Here is a 21,986-nt window from a genome sequence, read left to right as displayed (position 1 = left end):
AGTTTCTTGAAGTCAATATGTCAAAACATCTTACAAGGACCTCCAACACATCACACCGGGTTAAAAAGGCCCAGCAAAGACTACTTCCTCGAGAAAGAAAAACAAGCCAGGCTCCCACAGAAACTTTGTGAAGAAACAAGGAGATGAGTGGTAACTTGCTCACTCTGCCCTTTACCTCCTCACGAAAATATTTAAGTTTCCCCTCAGAAGATTAATGACTACTTGGGGAATTAAACGTTTTAAAATGTCCAACTTTTATATTAAATAAATCATGATTTATATCCCTTTATTCCCTGACTTGAAGGAGCATTACTTTCTGCTGCTTGGTAAATATTTAAGTCCACTTTTAAAGTGCTACATGCTGCATTTTAAGACAATGATTCATGTACACAATAATTACACTTTGTGCCATTCATATTTTAAAACAGAATAATAACTAAATGATGACGGGTGTTTATTTGCAAAAATCTTGAATTTCAACCTTGGAGATTTGTTAAGCTGGTAAAAATATAAACACCTTAGCACATAGAAGTGCATATGGACATCAGACTAACCTGCAATAAAGGCTGCATTTGGAAGGATTACAAGGTTTTCTAATGAACATTTCTCAAAACAGTGCACGTTTAGTCTTCTCCCTTTTACTGACACGGCCAATGTATGCTAATTCTATGGAGTACGAGAGGTTTTTTATAGACTTTTCTAGTCCAGATGAGCTTTTATTGGACTGTTAAGGGAAGATTTATGCATGATAAGAGCCAAGCATTGCAATACAAACATTGGATTGACACGCTGTTATTTAAGAAATGTAAACACGTTTTATTATATTGCTACCAAGATAACACCTCAGATATCAAGCTCTCCAAGGCACTCAAAATAGACAAGATCAATCTTTGATATGCAGTATTGAATGTCTCCTCACTCATGGTCCCGTTGAACTTTTCCTTTTCGTCGTCACGTTGAACTTTTCCTTTTCGTCATCACGTTGAACTTTTCCTCGTCGCTCATCGTGCCGTTGAACTTATCCTTGTCGCTCATCGTGCCTTTGAACTTATCCTTGTCGCTCATCGTGCCGTAGTACTTATCCTTGTCGCTCATGGTGCCGTTGAACTTATTCTTGTCGCTCATCGTGCCGTAGTACTTATCCTTGTCGCTCATCGTGCCGTTGAACTTATCCTTGTCGCTCATCGTGCCGTAGTACTTATCCTTGTCGCTCATCGTGCCGTTGAACTTATCCTTGTCGCTCATCGTGCCGTTGAACTTATCCTTGTCGCTCATCGTGCCGTAGTACTTATCCTTGTCGCTCATCGTGCCGTTGAACTTATCCTTGTCGCTCATCGTGCCGTAGTACTTATCCTTGTCGCTCATCGTGCCGTTGAACTTATCCTTGTCGCTCATCGTGCCGTAGTACTTATCCTTGTCGCTCATCGTGCCGTTGAACTTATCCTTGTCGCTCATCGTGCCGTTGAACTTATCCTTGTCGCTCATCGTGCCGTAGTACTTATCCTTGTCGCTCATCGTGCCGTTGAACTTATCCTTGTCGCTCATCGTGCCGTTGAACTTATCCTTGTCGCTCATCGTGCCGTAGTACTTATCCTTGTCGCTCATCGTGCCGTAGTACTTATCCTTGTCGCTCATCGTGGCGTTGAACTTATCCTTGTCGCTCATCGTACCGTTGTACTTATCCTTGTCGCTCATCGTGCCGTTGTACTTATCCTTGTCGCTCATCGTGCCGTTGAACTTATCCTTGTCGCTCATCGTGCCGTTGAACTTATCCTTGTCGCTCATCGTGCCGTAGTACTTATCCTTGTCGCTCATCGTGCCGTAGTACTTATCCTTGTCGCTCATCGTGCCGTAGTACTTATCCTTGTCGCTCATCGTGCCGTAGTACTTATCCTTGTCGCTCATCGTGCCGTTGAACTTATCCTTGTCGCTCATCGTGCCGTTGAACTTATCCTTGTCGCTCATCGTGCCGTAGTACTTATCCTTGTCGCTCATCGTGCCGTTGGACTTATCCTTGTCGCTCATCGTGCCGTAGTACTTATCCTTGTCGCTCATCGTGCCGTAGTACTTATCCTTGTCGCTCATCGTGCCGTTGGACTTATCCTTGTCGCTCATCGTGCCGTTGAACTTTTCCTCGTCGCTCATCGTTCCGTCCCACAACTGCTCGTCTACTTCATGGAGTACTGAAAAAACATTTGATGGACGTCAAAACAATAAATTATGTTCTCTAGGCTTAAATCACAGCATGAATTATTCTGTAATAGTTCCTCAAGGGCTTGGTTACTTAATACATCCTGTTTTAGTAAAAAATTAGCAACGTTGGCAGCAAATTCAGCAACCAAACATTGATGCATGAACTTATAAAAGACATGCAAGTGGTTTGTTTTAGCTCATATACACACATTATTAACTTGCCATTGCTGCATTTCAAATTAAATCATACATTTCCCAGATTTCAGATCTTTTACACCACTTTTATGCGACACATACTGTTGTCTTTTTAGCCTTTAGAGCGCACCTTTACCAGCGTCTTGCTCCAACATGGACTCCATCGACTGGAAAAGTGCAAAGGCTTTCTTTAAGGAGATCTCATTGGGAGACAGATCTGTAGGACACATTATAATTAAAGGTTAGTGTCAGACAGAGAAAAGAAACACTGCATACAATCAAATGTTTTCAACTCTCAGTCTCCTCTGCAGCTTATATTCACCAACTGGAAAACCAGAGACTGTGGACAGGAAACATGCTGTTAAATCAAACATTATTCCTTCATCTTCAACACAATTATCAAACAGGTAAATACCTCTGGCCAGACAAACAGTCAGCACACAGAAGAGCATCCAAACAGCTGCCATCTCTGCAGTTTTCCAAGAGAGTGTTGCCTGAGCACCAGCCAGCTTTAAAGGAGGGAAACCTCTAGCAGCTGCTGCTGATCAGCACTGATTGTCTCTCTGCACAGAGGAAAACACCATTTATCTGAGATTAAACTCTGAGAATGAGGAGTTTTTTCACGGAGCTTGTTGTGCATTTATGATTCGTAGAGACCATCATTTTAAATTCACATGTAAAAGAATATTGCATTTGAGAGGGTATATCAACTACAACAAATAACAAGCCCTCCCCCGACACACAAAGATCTTTATTAACATTTTATATTGTTACCTAAAAACAATTAGAAATTATATAAATTATCCCAAATATCCCTCCTCTTCAGACAAATAAAAATTCAATTAAAACCTTTTACAACCCCCTTCCCAAAACACATATTTTGTAGAAGAAGAAAAAGAGGGTTATTCTGCTTTACAGCACTTTCAATGTTTTTCCTTTGCCCTATAAGTTATTTTTGCTCATTTTATTTTAATATTTTGAAAGGAATAAGCAAATGGGCATGTTGTGTTTTACAGCAAAGTGTTGTATAAACAACCTCTTAAATGTTGGAATCGACCAATCAGAATCAAGTATTACAGGAGGGAGTTGTTCATTTAATTTTTATTTTTTTATTGAATTTTTTGTTTTCTGAAGAGGAAGGATGTTTTCAAAACATGTTTAATCGAGTTTTTACCTTGCGTCAGATTGGATATGTGTGTCTAGATATATATACTGTATATATATATATATATATATATATATATTTATATATATATATATACAGTGGGGCAAAAAAGTATTTAGTCAGCCACCAATTGTGCAAGTTCTGCCACTTAAAAAGACGAGAGAGGCCTGTAATTTTCATCCTAGGTACATTTCAACTATGAGAGACAGAATGGGGGGAAAGAATCCAGGAAATCACATTGTAGGATTTTTTATGAATTAATTGGTAAATTCCTCAGTAAGATAAGTATTTGTTCACCAACAAACAAACACGATTTCTGGCTCTCACAGACCTGTAACTTCTTCTTTAAGAGCCTCCTCTGTCCTCCACTTGTTAACTGTATTAATGGTACCTGTTTGAACTCGTTATCAGTATAAAAGACACCTGTCCACAACCTCAAACAGTCACACTCCAAACTCCACTATGGCCAAGACCAAAGAGCTGTCAAAGGACACCAGAAACAAAATTGTAGACCTGCACCAGGCTGGGAAGACTGAATATGCAATAGGTTAGCACTCTGGAACCTTTCTTTGAGTACCCTGAAAAAAGCCAGCTTCTACATCTCAGGAGGATCTTGTAGCAGGATAGTGGTTGCAATATGGAAGATGAAGACTGACTTGAGAATAAGTCTATCAAGTCAAGGGAATAATCTGAGTGGCGTTAGGACAACAACCTGCTCCTTAACACCTCTAAAACCAAGGAGTTGACGATTGACTGCAGGAGAACAAAGAAGGAAGTCCACCATATGTATGGAGAAGTGGAAGGCGTGGAGAACTTCAAGTTTCTTGAAGTCAATATGTCAAAACATCTTACAAGGACCTCCAACACATCACACCGGGTTAAAAAGGCCCAGCAAAGACTACTTCCTCGAGAAAGAAAAACAAGCCAGGCTCCCACAGAAACTTTGTGAAGAAACAAGGAGATGAGTGGTAACTTGCTCACTCTGCCCTTTACCTCCTCACGAAAATATTTAAGTTTCCCCTCAGAAGATTAATGACTACTTGGGGAATTAAACGTTTTAAAATGTCCAACTTTTATATTAAATAAATCATGATTTATATCCCTTTATTCCCTGACTTGAAGGAGCATTACTTTCTGCTGCTTGGTAAATATTTAAGTCCACTTTTAAAGTGCTACATGCTGCATTTTAAGACAATGATTCATGTACACAATAATTACACTTTGTGCCATTCATATTTTAAAACAGAATAATAACTAAATGATGACGGGTGTTTATTTGCAAAAATCTTGAATTTCAACCTTGGAGATTTGTTAAGCTGGTAAAAATATAAACACCTTAGCACATAGAAGTGCATATGGACATCAGACTAACCTGCAATAAAGGCTGCATTTGGAAGGATTACAAGGTTTTCTAATGAACATTTCTCAAAACAGTGCACGTTTAGTCTTCTCCCTTTTACTGACACGGCCAATGTATGCTAATTCTATGGAGTACGAGAGGTTTTTTATAGACTTTTCTAGTCCAGATGAGCTTTTATTGGACTGTTAAGGGAAGATTTATGCATGATAAGAGCCAAGCATTGCAATACAAACATTGGATTGACACGCTGTTATTTAAGAAATGTAAACACGTTTTATTATATTGCTACCAAGATAACACCTCAGATATCAAGCTCTCCAAGGCACTCAAAATAGACAAGATCAATCTTTGATATGCAGTATTGAATGTCTCCTCACTCATGGTCCCGTTGAACTTTTCCTTTTCGTCGTCACGTTGAACTTTTCCTCGTCGCTCATCGTGCCGTTGAACTTATCCTTGTCGCTCATCGTGCCTTTGAACTTATCCTTGTCGCTCATCGTGCCGTAGTACTTATCCTTGTCGCTCATGGTGCCGTTGAACTTATCCTTGTCGCTCATGGTGCCGTTGAACTTATCCTTGTCGCTCATGGTGCCGTTGAACTTATTCTTGTCGCTCATCGTGCCGTAGTACTTATCCTTGTCGCTCATCGTGCCGTTGAACTTATCCTTGTCGCTCATCGTGCCGTAGTACTTATCCTTGTCGCTCATCGTGCCGTTGAACTTATCCTTGTCGCTCATCGTGCCGTTGAACTTATCCTTGTCGCTCATCGTGCCGTAGTACTTATCCTTGTCGCTCATCGTGCCGTTGAACTTATCCTTGTCGCTCATCGTGCCGTAGTACTTATCCTTGTCGCTCATCGTGCCGTTGAACTTATCCTTGTCGCTCATCGTGCCGTAGTACTTATCCTTGTCGCTCATCGTGCCGTTGAACTTATCCTTGTCGCTCATCGTGCCGTTGAACTTATCCTTGTCGCTCATCGTGCCGTAGTACTTATCCTTGTCGCTCATCGTGCCGTTGAACTTATCCTTGTCGCTCATCGTGCCGTAGTACTTATCCTTGTCGCTCATCGTGCCGTTGAACTTATCCTTGTCGCTCATCGTGCCGTAGTACTTATCCTTGTCGCTCATCGTGCCGTAGTACTTATCCTTGTCGCTCATCGTGGCGTTGAACTTATCCTTGTCGCTCATCGTACCGTTGTACTTATCCTTGTCGCTCATCGTGCCGTTGTACTTATCCTTGTCGCTCATCGTGCCGTTGAACTTATCCTTGTCGCTCATCGTGCCGTTGAACTTATCCTTGTCGCTCATCGTGCCGTAGTACTTATCCTTGTCGCTCATCGTGCCGTAGTACTTATCCTTGTCGCTCATCGTGCCGTAGTACTTATCCTTGTCGCTCATCGTGCCGTTGAACTTATCCTTGTCGCTCATCGTGCCGTTGAACTTATCCTTGTCGCTCATCGTGCCGTAGTACTTATCCTTGTCGCTCATCGTGCCGTTGGACTTATCCTTGTCGCTCATCGTGCCGTAGTACTTATCCTTGTCGCTCATCGTGCCGTAGTACTTATCCTTGTCGCTCATCGTGCCGTTGGACTTATCCTTGTCGCTCATCGTGCCGTTGAACTTATCCTTGTCGCTCATCGTTCCGTTGAACTTTTCCTCGTCGCTCATCGTTCCGTCCCACAACTGCTCGTCTACTTCATGGAGTACTGAAAAAACATTTGATGGACGTCAAAACAATAAATTATGTTCTCTAGGCTTAAATCACAGCATGAATTATTCTGTAATAGTTCCTCAAGGGCTTGGTTACTTAATACATCCTGTTTTAGTAAAAAATTAGCAACGTTGGCAGCAAATTCAGCAACCAAACATTGATGCATGAACTTATAAAAGACATGCAAGTGGTTTGTTTTAGCTCATATACACACATTATTAACTTGCCATTGCTGCATTTCAAATTAAATCATACATTTCCCAGATTTCAGATCTTTTACACCACTTTTATGCGACACATACTGTTGTCTTTTTAGCCTTTAGAGCGCACCTTTACCAGCGTCTTGCTCCAACATGGACTCCATCGACTGGAAAAGTGCAAAGGCTTTCTTTAAGGAGATCTCATTGGGAGACAGATCTGTAGGACACATTATAATTAAAGGTTAGTGTCAGACAGAGAAAAGAAACACTGCATACAATCAAATGTTTTCAACTCTCAGTCTCCTCTGCAGCTTATATTCACCAACTGGAAAACCAGAGACTGTGGACAGGAAACATGCTGTTAAATCAAACATTATTCCTTCATCTTCAACACAATTATCAAACAGGTAAATACCTCTGGCCAGACAAACAGTCAGCACACAGAAGAGCATCCAAACAGCTGCCATCTCTGCAGTTTTCCAAGAGAGTGTTGCCTGAGCACCAGCCAGCTTTAAAGGAGGGAAACCTCCAGCAGCTGCTGCTGATCAGCACTGATTGTCTCTCTGCACAGAGGAAAACACAATTTATCTGAGATTAAACTCTGAGAATGAGGAGTTTTTTCACGGAGCTTGTTGTGCATTTATGATTCGTAGAGACCATCATTTTAAATTCACATGTAAAAGAATATTGCATTTGAGAGGGTATATCAACTACAACAAATAACAAGCCCTCCCCCGACACACAACGATCTTTATTAACATTTTATATTGTTACCTAAAAACAATTAGAAATTATATAAATTATCCCAAATATCCCTCCTCTTCAGACAAATAAAAATTCAATTAAAACCTTTTACAACCCCCTTCCCAAAACACATATTTTGTAGAAGAAGAAAAAGAGGGTTATTCTGCTTTACAGCACTTTCAATGTTTTTCCTTTGCCCTATAAGTTATTTTTGCCCATTTTATTTTAATATTTTGAAAGGAATAAGCAAATGGGCATGTTGTGTTTTACAGCAAAGTGTTGTATAAACAACCTCTTAAATGTTGGAATCGACCAATCAGAATCAAGTATTACAGGAGGGAGTTGTTCATTTAATTTTTATTTTTTTATTGAATTTTTTGTTTTCTGAAGAGGAAGGATGTTTTCAAAACATGTTTAATCGAGTTTTTACCTTGCGTCAGATTGGATATGTGTGTCTAGATATATATACTGTATATATATATATATATACAGTATATATATATATATATATATATATATATATATACAGTGGGGCAAAAAAGTATTTAGTCAGCCACCAATTGTGCAAGTTCTGCCACTTAAAAAGACGAGAGAGGCCTGTAATTTTCATCCTAGGTACATTTCAACTATGAGAGACAGAATGGGGGGAAAGAATCCAGGAAATCACATTGTAGGATTTTTTATGAATTAATTGGTAAATTCCTCAGTAAGATAAGTATTTGTTCACCAACAAACAAACACGATTTCTGGCTCTCACAGACCTGTAACTTCTTCTTTAAGAGCCTCCTCTGTCCTCCACTTGTTAACTGTATTAATGGTACCTGTTTGAACTCGTTATCAGTATAAAAGACACCTGTCCACAACCTCAAACAGTCACACTCCAAACTCCACTATGGCCAAGACCAAAGAGCTGTCAAAGGACACCAGAAACAAAATTGTAGACCTGCACCAGGCTGGGAAGACTGAATATGCAATAGGTTAGCACTCTGGAACCTTTCTTTGAGTACCCTGAAAAAAGCCAGCTTCTACATCTCAGGAGGATCTTGTAGCAGGATAGTGGTTGCAATATGGAAGATGAAGACTGACTTGAGAATAAGTCTATCAAGTCAAGGGAATAATCTGAGTGGCGTTAGGACAACAACCTGCTCCTTAACACCTCTAAAACCAAGGAGTTGACGATTGACTGCAGGAGAACAAAGAAGGAAGTCCACCATATGTATGGAGAAGTGGAAGGCGTGGAGAACTTCAAGTTTCTTGAAGTCAATATGTCAAAACATCTTACAAGGACCTCCAACACATCACACCGGGTTAAAAAGGCCCAGCAAAGACTACTTCCTCGAGAAAGAAAAACAAGCCAGGCTCCCACAGAAACTTTGTGAAGAAACAAGGAGATGAGTGGTAACTTGCTCACTCTGCCCTTTACCTCCTCACGAAAATATTTAAGTTTCCCCTCAGAAGATTAATGACTACTTGGGGAATTAAACGTTTTAAAATGTCCAACTTTTATATTAAATAAATCATGATTTATATCCCTTTATTCCCTGACTTGAAGGAGCATTACTTTCTGCTGCTTGGTAAATATTTAAGTCCACTTTTAAAGTGCTACATGCTGCATTTTAAGACAATGATTCATGTACACAATAATTACACTTTGTGCCATTCATATTTTAAAACAGAATAATAACTAAATGATGACGGGTGTTTATTTGCAAAAATCTTGAATTTCAACCTTGGAGATTTGTTAAGCTGGTAAAAATATAAACACCTTAGCACATAGAAGTGCATATGGACATCAGACTAACCTGCAATAAAGGCTGCATTTGGAAGGATTACAAGGTTTTCTAATGAACATTTCTCAAAACAGTGCACGTTTAGTCTTCTCCCTTTTACTGACACGGCCAATGTATGCTAATTCTATGGAGTACGAGAGGTTTTTTATAGACTTTTCTAGTCCAGATGAGCTTTTATTGGACTGTTAAGGGAAGATTTATGCATGATAAGAGCCAAGCATTGCAATACAAACATTGGATTGACACGCTGTTATTTAAGAAATGTAAACACGTTTTATTATATTGCTACCAAGATAACACCTCAGATATCAAGCTCTCCAAGGCACTCAAAATAGACAAGATCAATCTTTGATATGCAGTATTGAATGTCTCCTCACTCATGGTCCCGTTGAACTTTTCCTTTTCGTCGTCACGTTGAACTTTTCCTTTTCGTCATCACGTTGAACTTTTCCTCGTCGCTCATCGTGCCGTTGAACTTATCCTTGTCGCTCATCGTGCCTTTGAACTTATCCTTGTCGCTCATCGTGCCGTAGTACTTATCCTTGTCGCTCATGGTGCCGTTGAACTTATCCTTGTCGCTCATGGTGCCGTTGAACTTATTCTTGTCGCTCATCGTGCCGTAGTACTTATCCTTGTCGCTCATCGTGCCGTTGAACTTATCCTTGTCGCTCATCGTGCCGTAGTACTTATCCTTGTCGCTCATCGTGCCGTTGAACTTATCCTTGTCGCTCATCGTGCCGTTGAACTTATCCTTGTCGCTCATCGTGCCGTAGTACTTATCCTTGTCGCTCATCGTGCCGTTGAACTTATCCTTGTCGCTCATCGTGCCGTAGTACTTATCCTTGTCGCTCATCGTGCCGTTGAACTTATCCTTGTCGCTCATCGTGCCGTTGAACTTATCCTTGTCGCTCATCGTGCCGTAGTACTTATCCTTGTCGCTCATCGTGCCGTTGAACTTATCCTTGTCGCTCATCGTGCCGTAGTACTTATCCTTGTCGCTCATCGTGCCGTTGAACTTATCCTTGTCGCTCATCGTGCCGTAGTACTTATCCTTGTCGCTCATCGTGCCGTAGTACTTATCCTTGTCGCTCATCGTGGCGTTGAACTTATCCTTGTCGCTCATCGTACCGTTGTACTTATCCTTGTCGCTCATCGTGCCGTTGTACTTATCCTTGTCGCTCATCGTGCCGTTGAACTTATCCTTGTCGCTCATCGTGCCGTTGAACTTATCCTTGTCGCTCATCGTGCCGTAGTACTTATCCTTGTCGCTCATCGTGCCGTAGTACTTATCCTTGTCGCTCATCGTGCCGTAGTACTTATCCTTGTCGCTCATCGTGCCGTTGAACTTATCCTTGTCGCTCATCGTGCCGTTGAACTTATCCTTGTCGCTCATCGTGCCGTAATACTTATCCTTGTCGCTCATCGTGCCGTTGGACTTATCCTTGTCGCTCATCGTGCCGTAGTACTTATCCTTGTCGCTCATCGTGCCGTAGTACTTATCCTTGTCGCTCATCGTGCCGTTGGACTTATCCTTGTCGCTCATCGTGCCGTTGAACTTATCCTTGTCGCTCATCGTTCCGTTGAACTTTTCCTCGTCGCTCATCGTTCCGTCCCACAACTGCTCGTCTACTTCATGGAGTACTGAAAAAACATTTGATGGACGTCAAAACAATAAATTATGTTCTCTAGGCTTAAATCACAGCATGAATTATTCTGTAATAGTTCCTCAAGGGCTTGGTTACTTAATACATCCTGTTTTAGTAAAAAATTAGCAACGTTGGCAGCAAATTCAGCAACCAAACATTGATGCATGAACTTATAAAAGACATGCAAGTGGTTTGTTTTAGCTCATATACACACATTATTAACTTGCCATTGCTGCATTTCAAATTAAATCATACATTTCCCAGATTTCAGATCTTTTACACCACTTTTATGCGACACATACTGTTGTCTTTTTAGCCTTTAGAGCGCACCTTTACCAGCGTCTTGCTCCAACATGGACTCCATCGACTGGAAAAGTGCAAAGGCTTTCTTTAAGGAGATCTCATTGGGAGACAGATCTGTAGGACACATTATAATTAAAGGTTAGTGTCAGACAGAGAAAAGAAACACTGCATACAATCAAATGTTTTCAACTCTCAGTCTCCTCTGCAGCTTATATTCACCAACTGGAAAACCAGAGACTGTGGACAGGAAACATGCTGTTAAATCAAACATTATTCCTTCATCTTCAACACAATTATCAAACAGGTAAATACCTCTGGCCAGACAAACAGTCAGCACACAGAAGAGCATCCAAACAGCTGCCATCTCTGCAGTTTTCCAAGAGAGTGTTGCCTGAGCACCAGCCAGCTTTAAAGGAGGGAAACCTCCAGCAGCTGCTGCTGATCAGCACTGATTGTCTCTCTGCACAGAGGAAAACACAATTTATCTGAGATTAAACTCTGAGAATGAGGAGTTTTTTCACGGAGCTTGTTGTGCATTTATGATTCGTAGAGACCATCATTTTAAATTCACATGTAAAAGAATATTGCATTTGAGAGGGTATATCAACTACAACAAATAACAAGCCCTCCCCCGACACACAACGATCTTTATTAACATTTTATATTGTTACCTAAAAACAATTAGAAATTATATAAATTATCCCAAATATCCCTCCTCTTCAGACAAATAAAAATTCAATTAAAACCTTTTACAACCCCCTTCCCAAAACACATATTTTGTAGAAGAAGAAAAAGAGGGTTATTCTGCTTTACAGCACTTTCAATGTTTTTCCTTTGCCCTATAAGTTATTTTTGCCCATTTTATTTTAATATTTTGAAAGGAATAAGCAAATGGGCATGTTGTGTTTTACAGCAAAGTGTTGTATAAACAACCTCTTAAATGTTGGAATCGACCAATCAGAATCAAGTATTACAGGAGGGAGTTGTTCATTTAATTTTTATTTTTTTATTGAATTTTTTGTTTTCTGAAGAGGAAGGATGTTTTCAAAACATGTTTAATCGAGTTTTTACCTTGCGTCAGATTGGATATGTGTGTCTAGATATATATACTGTATATATATATATATATACAGTATATATATATATATATATATATATATATATATACACAGTGGGGCAAAAAAGTATTTAGTCAGCCACCAATTGTGCAAGTTCTGCCACTTAAAAAGACGAGAGAGGCCTGTAATTTTCATCCTAGGTACATTTCAACTATGAGAGACAGAATGGGGGGAAAGAATCCAGGAAATCACATTGTAGGATTTTTTATGAATTAATTGGTAAATTCCTCAGTAAGATAAGTATTTGTTCACCAACAAACAAACACGATTTCTGGCTCTCACAGACCTGTAACTTCTTCTTTAAGAGCCTCCTCTGTCCTCCACTTGTTAACTGTATTAATGGTACCTGTTTGAACTCGTTATCAGTATAAAAGACACCTGTCCACAACCTCAAACAGTCACACTCCAAACTCCACTATGGCCAAGACCAAAGAGCTGTCAAAGGACACCAGAAACAAAATTGTAGACCTGCACCAGGCTGGGAAGACTGAATATGCAATAGGTTAGCACTCTGGAACCTTTCTTTGAGTACCCTGAAAAAAGCCAGCTTCTACATCTCAGGAGGATCTTGTAGCAGGATAGTGGTTGCAATATGGAAGATGAAGACTGACTTGAGAATAAGTCTATCAAGTCAAGGGAATAATCTGAGTGGCGTTAGGACAACAACCTGCTCCTTAACACCTCTAAAACCAAGGAGTTGACGATTGACTGCAGGAGAACAAAGAAGGAAGTCCACCATATGTATGGAGAAGTGGAAGGCGTGGAGAACTTCAAGTTTCTTGAAGTCAATATGTCAAAACATCTTACAAGGACCTCCAACACATCACACCGGGTTAAAAAGGCCCAGCAAAGACTACTTCCTCGAGAAAGAAAAACAAGCCAGGCTCCCACAGAAACTTTGTGAAGAAACAAGGAGATGAGTGGTAACTTGCTCACTCTGCCCTTTACCTCCTCACGAAAATATTTAAGTTTCCCCTCAGAAGATTAATGACTACTTGGGGAATTAAACGTTTTAAAATGTCCAACTTTTATATTAAATAAATCATGATTTATATCCCTTTATTCCCTGACTTGAAGGAGCATTACTTTCTGCTGCTTGGTAAATATTTAAGTCCACTTTTAAAGTGCTACATGCTGCATTTTAAGACAATGATTCATGTACACAATAATTACACTTTGTGCCATTCATATTTTAAAACAGAATAATAACTAAATGATGACGGGTGTTTATTTGCAAAAATCTTGAATTTCAACCTTGGAGATTTGTTAAGCTGGTAAAAATATAAACACCTTAGCACATAGAAGTGCATATGGACATCAGACTAACCTGCAATAAAGGCTGCATTTGGAAGGATTACAAGGTTTTCTAATGAACATTTCTCAAAACAGTGCACGTTTAGTCTTCTCCCTTTTACTGACACGGCCAATGTATGCTAATTCTATGGAGTACGAGAGGTTTTTTATAGACTTTTCTAGTCCAGATGAGCTTTTATTGGACTGTTAAGGGAAGATTTATGCATGATAAGAGCCAAGCATTGCAATACAAACATTGGATTGACACGCTGTTATTTAAGAAATGTAAACACGTTTTATTATATTGCTACCAAGATAACACCTCAGATATCAAGCTCTCCAAGGCACTCAAAATAGACAAGATCAATCTTTGATATGCAGTATTGAATGTCTCCTCACTCATGGTCCCGTTGAACTTTTCCTTTTCGTCGTCACGTTGAACTTTTCCTTTTCGTCATCACGTTGAACTTTTCCTCGTCGCTCATCGTGCCGTTGAACTTATCCTTGTCGCTCATCGTGCCTTTGAACTTATCCTTGTCGCTCATCGTGCTGTTGAACTTATCCTTGTCGCTCATCGTGCCGTTGAACTTATCCTTGTCGCTCATCGTGCCGTTGAACTTATTCTTGTCGCTCATCGTGCCGTTGAACTTATCCTTGTCGCTCATCGTGCCGTAGTACTTATCCTTGTCGCTCATGGTGCCGTTGAACTTATCCTTGTCGCTCATCGTGCCGTTGAACTTATCCTTGTCGCTCATCGTGCCGTTGAACTTATTCTTGTCGCTCATCGTACCGTTGAACTTATCCTTGTCGCTCATCTTGCCGTTGAACTTATCCTTGTCGCTCATCGTGCCGTTGAACTTATTCTTGTCGCTCATCGTGCCGTAGTACTTATCCTTGTCGCTCATCGTGCCGTTGAACTTATCCTTGTCGCTCATCGTGCCGTAGTACTTATCCTTGTCATTCATCGTGCCGTTGAACTTATCCTTGTCGCTCATCGTGCCGTAGTACTTATCCTTGTCGCTCATCGTGCCGTTGAACTTATCCTTGTCGCTCATCGTGCCGTAGTACTTATCCTTGTCGCTCATCGTGCCGTAGTACTTATCCTTGTCGCTCATCGTGCCGTTGAACTTATCCTTGTCGCTCATCGTGGCGTTGAACTTATCCTTGTCGCTCATCGTACCGTTGTACTTATCCTTGTCGCTCATCGTGCCGTTGAACTTATCCTTGTCGCTCATCGTGCCGTAGTACTTATCCTTGTCGCTCATCGTGCCGTTGTACTTATCCTTGTCGCTCATCGTGCCGTTGTACTTATCCTTGTCGCTCATCGTGCCGTTGTACTTATCCTTGTCGCTCATCGTGCCGTTGAACTTATCCTTGTCGCTCATCGTGGCGTTGAACTTATCCTTGTCGCTCATCGTACCGTTGTACTTATCCTTGTCGCTCATCGTGCCGTTGAACTTATCCTTGTCGCTCATCGTGCCGTAGTACTTATCCTTGTCGCTCATCGTGCCGTTGTACTTATCCTTGTCGCTCATCGTGCCGTTGTACTTATCCTTGTCGCTCATCGTGCCGTTGTACTTATCCTTGTCGCTCATCGTGCCGTTGAACTTATCCTTGTCGCTCATCGTGCCGTTGGACTTATCCTTGTCGCTCATCGTGCCGTAGTACTTATCCTTGTCGCTCATCGTGCCGTAGTACTTATCCTTGTCGCTCATCGTGCCGTTGGACTTATCCTTGTCGCTCATCGTGCCGTTGGACTTATCCTTGTCGCTCATCGTGCCGTTGAACTTATCCTTGTCGCTCATCGTGCCGTAGTACTTATCCTTGTCGCTCATCGTTCCGTTGAACTTTTCCTCGTCGCTCATCGTTCCATCCCACAACTGCTCGTCTACTTCATGGAGTACTGAAAAAACATTTGATGGACGTCAAAACAATAAATTATGTTCTCTAGGCTTAAATCACAGCATGAATTATTCTGTAATAGTTCCTCAAGGGCTTGGTTACTTAATACATCCTGTTTTAGTAAAAAATTAGCAACGTTGGCAGCAAATTCAGCAACCAAACATTGATGCATGAACTTATAAAAGACATGCAAGTGGTTTGTTTTAGCTCATATACACACATTATTAACTTGCCATTGCTGCATTTCAAATTAAATCATACATTTCCCAGATTTCAGATCTTTTACACCACTTTTATGCGACACATACTGTTGTCTTTTTAGCCTTTAGAGCGCACCTTTACCAGCGTCTTGCTCCAACATGGACTCCATCGACTGGAAAAGTGCAAAGGCTTTCTTTAAGGAGATCTCATTGGGAGACAGATCTGTAGGACACATTATAATTAAAGGTTAGTGTCAGACAGAGAAAAGAAACACTGCATACAATCAAATGTTTTCAACTCTCAGTCTCCTCTGCAGCTTATATTCACCAACTGGAAAACCAGAGACTGTGGACAGGAAACATGCTGTTAAATCAAACATTATTCCTTCATCTTCAACACAATTATCAAACAGGTAAATACCTCTGGCCAGACAAACAGTCAGCACACAGAAGAGCATCCAAACAGCTGCCATCTCTGCAGTTTTCCAAGAGAGTGTTGCCTGAGCACCAGCCAGCTTTAAAGGAGGGAAACCTCTAGCAGCTGCTGCTGATCAGCACTGATTGTCTCTCTGCACAGAGGAAAACACCATTTATCTGAGATTAAACTCTGAGAATGAGGAGTTTTTTCACGGAGCTTGTTGTGCATTTATGATTCGTAGAGACCATCATTTTAAATTCACATGTAAAAGAATATTGCATTTGAGAGGGTATATCAACTACAACAAATAACAAGCCCTCCCCCGACACACAACGATCTTTATTAACATTTTATATTGTTACCTAAAAACAATTAGAAACTATATAAATTATCCCAAATATCCCTCCTCTTCAGACAAATAAAAATTCAATTAAAACCTTTTACAACCCCTTTCCCAAAACACATATTTTGTAGAAGAAGAAAAAGAGGGTTATTCTGCTTTACAGCACTTTCAATGTTTTTCCTTTGCCCTATAAGTTATTTTTGCCCATTTTATTTTAATATTTTGAAAGGAATAAGCAAATGGGCATGTTGTGTTTTACAGCAAAGTGTTGTATAAACAACCTCTTAAATGTTGGAATCGACCAATCAGAATCAAGTATTACAGGAGGGAGTTGTTCATTTAATTTTTATTTTTTTATTGAATTTTTTGTTTTCTGAAGAGGAAGGATGTTTTCAAAACATGTTTAATCGAGTTTTTACCTTGCGTCAGATTGGATATGTGTGTCTAGATATATATACTGTATATATATATATATATATATATTTATATATATATATACAGTGGGGCAAAAAAGTATTTAGTCAGCCACCAATTGTGCAAGTTCTGCCACTTAAAAAGACGAGAGAGGCCTGTAATTTTCATCCTAGGTACATTTCAACTATGAGAGACAGAATGGGGGGAAAGAATCCAGGAAATCACATTGTAGGATTTTTTATGAATTAATTGGTAAATTCCTCAGTAAGATAAGTATTTGTTCACCAACAAACAAACACGATTTCTGGCTCTCACAGACCTGTAACTTCTTCTTTAAGAGCCTCCTCTGTCCTCCACTTGTTAACTGTATTAATGGTACCTGTTTGAACTCGTTATCAGTATAAAAGACACCTGTCCACAACCTCAAACAGTCACACTCCAAACTCCACTATGGCCAAGACCAAAGAGCTGTCAAAGGACACCAGAAACAAAATTGTAGACCTGCACCAGGCTGGGAAGACTGAATATGCAATAGGTTAGCACTCTGGAACCTTTCTTTGAGTACCCTGAAAAAAGCCAGCTTCTACATCTCAGGAGGATCTTGTAGCAGGATAGTGGTTGCAATATGGAAGATGAAGACTGACTTGAGAATAAGTCTATCAAGTCAAGGGAATAATCTGAGTGGCGTTAGGACAACAACCTGCTCCTTAACACCTCTAAAACCAAGGAGTTGACGATTGACTGCAGGAGAACAAAGAAGGAAGTCCACCATATGTATGGAGAAGTGGAAGGCGTGGAGAACTTCAAGTTTCTTGAAGTCAATATGTCAAAACATCTTACAAGGACCTCCAACACATCACACCGGGTTAAAAAGGCCCAGCAAAGACTCTACTTCCTCGAGAAAGTAAAACAAGCCAGGCTCCCACAGAAACTTTGTGAAGAAACAAGGAGATGAGTGGTAACTTGCTCACTCTGCCCTTTACCTCCTCACGAAAATATTTAAGTTTCCCCTCAGAAGATTAATGACTACTTGGGGAATTAAATGTTTCAAAATGTCCAACTTTTATATTAAATAAATCATGATTTATATCCCTTTATTCCCTGACTTGAAGGAGCATTACTTTCTGCTGCTTGGTAAATATTTAAGTCCACTTTTAAAGTGCTACATGCTGCATTTTAAGACAATGATTCATGTACACAATAATTACACTTTGTGCCATTCATATTTTAAAACAGAATAATAACTAAATGATGACAGGTGTTTATTTGCAAAAATCTTGAATTTCAACCTTGGAGATTTGTTAAGCTGGTAAAAATATAAACACCTTAGCACATAGAAGTGCATATGGACATCAGACTAACCTGCAATAAAGGCTGCATTTGGAAGGATTACAAGGTTTTCTAATGAACATTTCTCAAAACAGTGCACGTTTAGTCTTCTCCCTTTTACTGACACGGCCAATGTATGCTAATTCTATGGAGTACGAGAGGTTTTTTATAGACTTTTCTAGTCCAGATGAGCTTTTATTGGACTGTTAAGGGAAGATTTATGCATGATAAGAGCCAAGCATTGCAATACAAACATTGGATTGACACGCTGTTATTTAAGAAATGTAAACACGTTTTATTATATTGCTACCAAGATAACACCTCAGATATCAAGCTCTCCAAGGCACTCAAAATAGACAAGATCAATCTTTGATATGCAGTATTGAATGTCTCCTCACTCATGGTCCCGTTGAACTTTTCCTTTTCGTCGTCACGTTGAACTTTTCCTTTTCGTCATCACGTTGAACTTTTCCTCGTCGCTCATCTTGCCGTTGAACTTATCCTCGTCGCTCATCGTGCCTTTGAACTTATCCTTGTCGCTCATCGTGCCGTAGTACTTATCCTTGTCGCTCATCGTGCCGTTGAACTTATTCTTGTCGCTCATCGTGCCGTTGAACTTATCCTTGTCGCTCATCGTGCCGTAGTACTTATCCTTGTCGCTCATGGTGCCGTTGAACTTATTCTTGTCGCTCATCGTGCCGTTGAACTTATCCTTGTCGCTCATCGTGCCGTTGAACTTATTCTTGTCGCTCATCGTACCGTTGAACTTATCCTTGTCGCTCATCTTGCCGTTGAACTTATTCTTGTCGCTCATCGTACCGTTGAACTTATCCTTGTCGCTCATGGTGCCGTTGAACTTATTCTTGTCGCTCATCGTGCCGTAGTACTTATCCTTGTCGCTCATCTTGCCGTAGTACTTATCCTTGTCGCTCATCGTGCCGTAGTACTTATCCTTGTCGCTCATCGTGCCGTTGAACTTATCCTTGTCGCTCATCGTGCCGTAGTACTTATCCTTGTCGCTCATCGTGCCGTAGTACTTATCCTTGTCGCTCATCGTGCCGTAGTACTTATCCTTGTCGCTCATCGTGCCGTTGAACTTATCCTTGTCGCTCATCGTGCCGTAGTACTTATCCTTGTCGCTCATCGTGCCGTTGAACTTATCCTTGTCGCTCATCGTGCCGTAGTACTTATCCTTGTCGCTCATCGTGCCGTAGTACTTATCCTTGTCGCTCATCGTGCCGTTGAACTTATCCTTGTCGCTCATCGTGGCGTTGAACTTATCCTTGTCGCTCATCGTACCGTTGTACTTATCCTTGTCGCTCATCGTGCCGTTGAACTTATCCTTGTCGCTCATCGTGCCGTAGTACTTATCCTTGTCGCTCATCGTGCCGTTGTACTTATCCTTGTCGCTCATCGTGCCGTTGTACTTATCCTTGTCGCTCATCGTGCCGTTGTACTTATCCTTGTCGCTCATCGTGCCGTAGTACTTATCCTTGTCGCTCATCGTGCCGTTGAACTTATCCTTGTCGCTCATCGTGCCGTTGGACTTATCCTTGTCGCTCATCGTGCCGTTGAACTTATCCTTGTCGCTCATCGTGCCGTAGTACTTATCCTTGTCGCTCATCGTGCCGTAGTACTTATCCTTGTCGCTCATCGTTCCGTTGAACTTTTCCTCGTCGCTCATCGTTCCGTCCCACAACTGCTCGTCTACTTCATTGAGTACTGAAAAAACATTTGATGGACGTCAAAACAATAAATTATGTTCTCTAGGCTTAAATCACAGCATGAATTATTCTGTAATAGTTCCTCAAGGGCTTGGTTACTTAATACATCCTGTTTTAGTAAAAAATGAGCAACGTTGGCAGCAAATTCAGCAACCAAACATTGATGCATGAACTTATAAAAGACATGCAAGTGGTTTGTTTTAGCTCATATACACACATTATTAACTTGCCATTGCTGCGTTTCAAATTAAATCATACATTTCCCAGATTTCAGATCTTTTACACCACTTTTATGCGAAACATACTGTTGTCTTTTTAGCCTTTAGAGCGCACCTTTACCAGCGTCTTGCTCCAACATGGACTCCATCGACTGGAAAAGTGCAAAGGCTTTCTTTAAGGAGATCTCATTGGGAGACAGATCTGTAGGACACATTATAATTAAAGGTTAGTGTCAGACAGAGAAAAGAAACACTGCATACAATCAAATGTTTTCAACTCTCAGTCTCCTCTGCAGCTTATATTCACCAACTGGAAAACCAGAGACTGTGGACAGGAAACATGCTGTTAAATCAAACATTATTCCTTCATCTTCAACACAATTATCAAACAGGTAAATACCTCTGGCCAGACAAACAGTCAGCACACAGAAGAGCATCCAAACAGCTGCCATCTCTGCAGTTTTCCAAGAGAGTGTTGCCTGAGCACCAGCCAGCTTTAAAGGAGGGAAACCTCCAGCAGCTGCTGCTGATCAGCACTGATTGTCTCTCTGCACAGAGGAAAACACCATTTATCTGAGATTAAACTCTGAGAATGAGGAGTTTTTTCACGGAGCTTGTTGTGCATTTATGATTCGTAGAGACCATCATTTTAAATTCACATGTAAAAGAATATTGCATTTGAGAGGGTATATCAACTACAACAAATAACAAGCCCTCCCCCGACACACAACGATCTTTATTAACATTTTATATTGTTACCTAAAAACAATTAGAAATTATATAAATTATCCCAAATATCCCTCCTCTTCAGACAAATAAAAATTCAATTAAAACCTTTTACAACCCCCTTCCCAAAACACATATTTTGTAGAAGAAGAAAAAGAGGGTTATTCTGCTTTACAGCACTTTCAATGTTTTTCCTTTGCCCTATAAGTTATTTTTGCCCATTTTATTTTAATATTTTGAAAGGAATAAGCAAATGGGCATGTTGTGTTTTACAGCAAAGTGTTGTATAAACAACCTCTTAAATGTTGGAATCGACCAATCAGAATCAAGTATTACAGGAGGGAGTTGTTCATTTAATTTTTATTTTTTTATTGAATTTTTTGTTTTCTGAAGAGGAAGGATGTTTTCAAAACATGTTTAATCGAGTTTTTACCTCGCGTCAGATTGGATATGTGTGTCTAGATATATATACTGTATATATATATATATATATATATTTATATATATATATATACAGTGGGGCAAAAAAGTATTTAGTCAGCCACCAATTGTGCAAGTTCTGCCACTTAAAAAGACGAGAGAGGCCTGTAATTTTCATCCTAGGTACATTTCAACTATGAGAGACAGAATGGGGGGAAAGAATCCAGGAAATCACATTGTAGGATTTTTTATGAATTAATTGGTAAATTCCTCAGTAAGATAAGTATTTGTTCACCAACAAACAAACACGATTTCTGGCTCTCACAGACCTGTAACTTCTTCTTTAAGAGCCTCCTCTGTCCTCCACTTGTTAACTGTATTAATGGTACCTGTTTGAACTCGTTATCAGTATAAAAGACACCTGTCCACAACCTCAAACAGTCACACTCCAAACTCCACTATGGCCAAGACCAAAGAGCTGTCAAAGGACACCAGAAACAAAATTGTAGACCTGCACCAGGCTGGGAAGACTGAATATGCAATAGGTTAGCACTCTGGAACCTTTCTTTGAGTAC

General features: G+C 40.4%; 4 protein-coding genes across 5 annotated transcripts; all 4 read right to left on the bottom strand.

The window, feature by feature from the left end:
• Window positions 1-792: 792 nt before the first annotated feature.
• On the bottom strand, window positions 793-7,002 carry LOC307026620 (uncharacterized protein). The gene is made up of 3 exons (XM_079662163.1): window positions 6,954-7,002; window positions 5,354-6,618; window positions 793-2,148 (listed from the first exon to the last, which is right to left on the bottom strand). Exons 1-3 carry the CDS (start codon window positions 6,985-6,987, stop codon window positions 952-954), a joined length of 2,496 nt encoding a protein of 831 aa, XP_079518289.1. The 5' UTR covers window positions 6,988-7,002; the 3' UTR covers window positions 793-951.
• A 2,605-nt stretch (window positions 7,003-9,607) lies between these two features.
• On the bottom strand, window positions 9,608-11,382 carry LOC307026546 (uncharacterized protein). Its single transcript, XM_079662030.1, has 2 exons — window positions 11,334-11,382; window positions 9,608-10,998 (listed from the first exon to the last, which is right to left on the bottom strand). The coding sequence occupies exons 1-2, from the start codon at window positions 11,365-11,367 to the stop codon at window positions 9,767-9,769; spliced, it is 1,266 nt and encodes a 421-aa protein (XP_079518156.1). The 5' UTR covers window positions 11,368-11,382; the 3' UTR covers window positions 9,608-9,766.
• Window positions 11,383-13,989: 2,607 nt separating this feature from the next.
• Window positions 13,990-16,027, bottom strand: LOC307026399 (uncharacterized protein). The gene is made up of 2 exons (XM_079661769.1): window positions 15,956-16,027; window positions 13,990-15,620 (listed from the first exon to the last, which is right to left on the bottom strand). The coding sequence occupies exons 1-2, from the start codon at window positions 15,987-15,989 to the stop codon at window positions 14,149-14,151; spliced, it is 1,506 nt and encodes a 501-aa protein (XP_079517895.1). The 5' UTR covers window positions 15,990-16,027; the 3' UTR covers window positions 13,990-14,148.
• A 2,567-nt stretch (window positions 16,028-18,594) lies between these two features.
• LOC307026658 (uncharacterized protein) lies at window positions 18,595-20,722 on the bottom strand. Of its 2 annotated transcripts, none has more exons than XM_079662214.1 (3): window positions 20,666-20,722; window positions 20,381-20,467; window positions 18,595-20,045 (listed from the first exon to the last, which is right to left on the bottom strand). In XM_079662214.1, exons 1-3 carry the CDS (start codon window positions 20,715-20,717, stop codon window positions 18,754-18,756), a joined length of 1,431 nt encoding a protein of 476 aa, XP_079518340.1. In that variant the 5' UTR covers window positions 20,718-20,722; the 3' UTR covers window positions 18,595-18,753. The 2 variants fall into 2 exon arrangements, with proteins under 2 accessions (XP_079518340.1, XP_079518341.1); XM_079662215.1 differs by having other exon boundaries at window positions 20,387-20,467.
• Between the last annotated feature and the right edge of the window lie 1,264 nt (window positions 20,723-21,986).

The sequence above is a fragment of the Notothenia rossii genome (genome assembly GCF_949606895.1).
Source record: "Notothenia rossii genome assembly, chromosome: 12".
Classification (NCBI taxonomy): domain Eukaryota; kingdom Metazoa; phylum Chordata; class Actinopteri; order Perciformes; family Nototheniidae; genus Notothenia; species Notothenia rossii.
This window is presented reverse-complemented; position numbering and strand designations above follow the sequence as displayed.

Bases quoted from the DNA above. Each gene is read 5' to 3' on its own strand.
- LOC307026620 (XM_079662163.1), bottom strand. From the start codon at position 6,987: ATGGAGTCCATGTTGGAGCAAGACGCTGGTAAAG. The intron at 6,619-6,953 runs GTGCGCTCTAAA...ATGTTTTTTCAG, and splicing joins GGAGCAAGACGCTGGTAAAG to TACTCCATGAAGTAGACGAG. The intron at 2,149-5,353 runs ACGATGAGCGAC...TTGTGGGACGGA, and splicing joins ACAAGGATAAGTTCAACGGC to ACGATGAGCGACGAGGAAAA.
- LOC307026546 (XM_079662030.1), bottom strand. From the start codon at position 11,367: ATGGAGTCCATGTTGGAGCAAGACGCTGGTAAAG. The intron at 10,999-11,333 runs GTGCGCTCTAAA...ATGTTTTTTCAG, and splicing joins GGAGCAAGACGCTGGTAAAG to TACTCCATGAAGTAGACGAG.
- LOC307026399 (XM_079661769.1), bottom strand. From the start codon at position 15,989: ATGGAGTCCATGTTGGAGCAAGACGCTGGTAAAG. The intron at 15,621-15,955 runs GTGCGCTCTAAA...ATGTTTTTTCAG, and splicing joins GGAGCAAGACGCTGGTAAAG to TACTCCATGAAGTAGACGAG.
- LOC307026658 (XM_079662214.1), bottom strand. From the start codon at position 20,717: ATGGCAGCTGTTTGGATGCTCTTCTGTGTGCTGACTGTTTGTCTGGCC. The intron at 20,468-20,665 runs GTATTTACCTGT...TGTGTCCTACAG, and splicing joins GACTGTTTGTCTGGCCAGAG to ATCTGTCTCCCAATGAGATC. The intron at 20,046-20,380 runs GTGCGCTCTAAA...ATGTTTTTTCAG, and splicing joins GGAGCAAGACGCTGGTAAAG to TACTCAATGAAGTAGACGAG.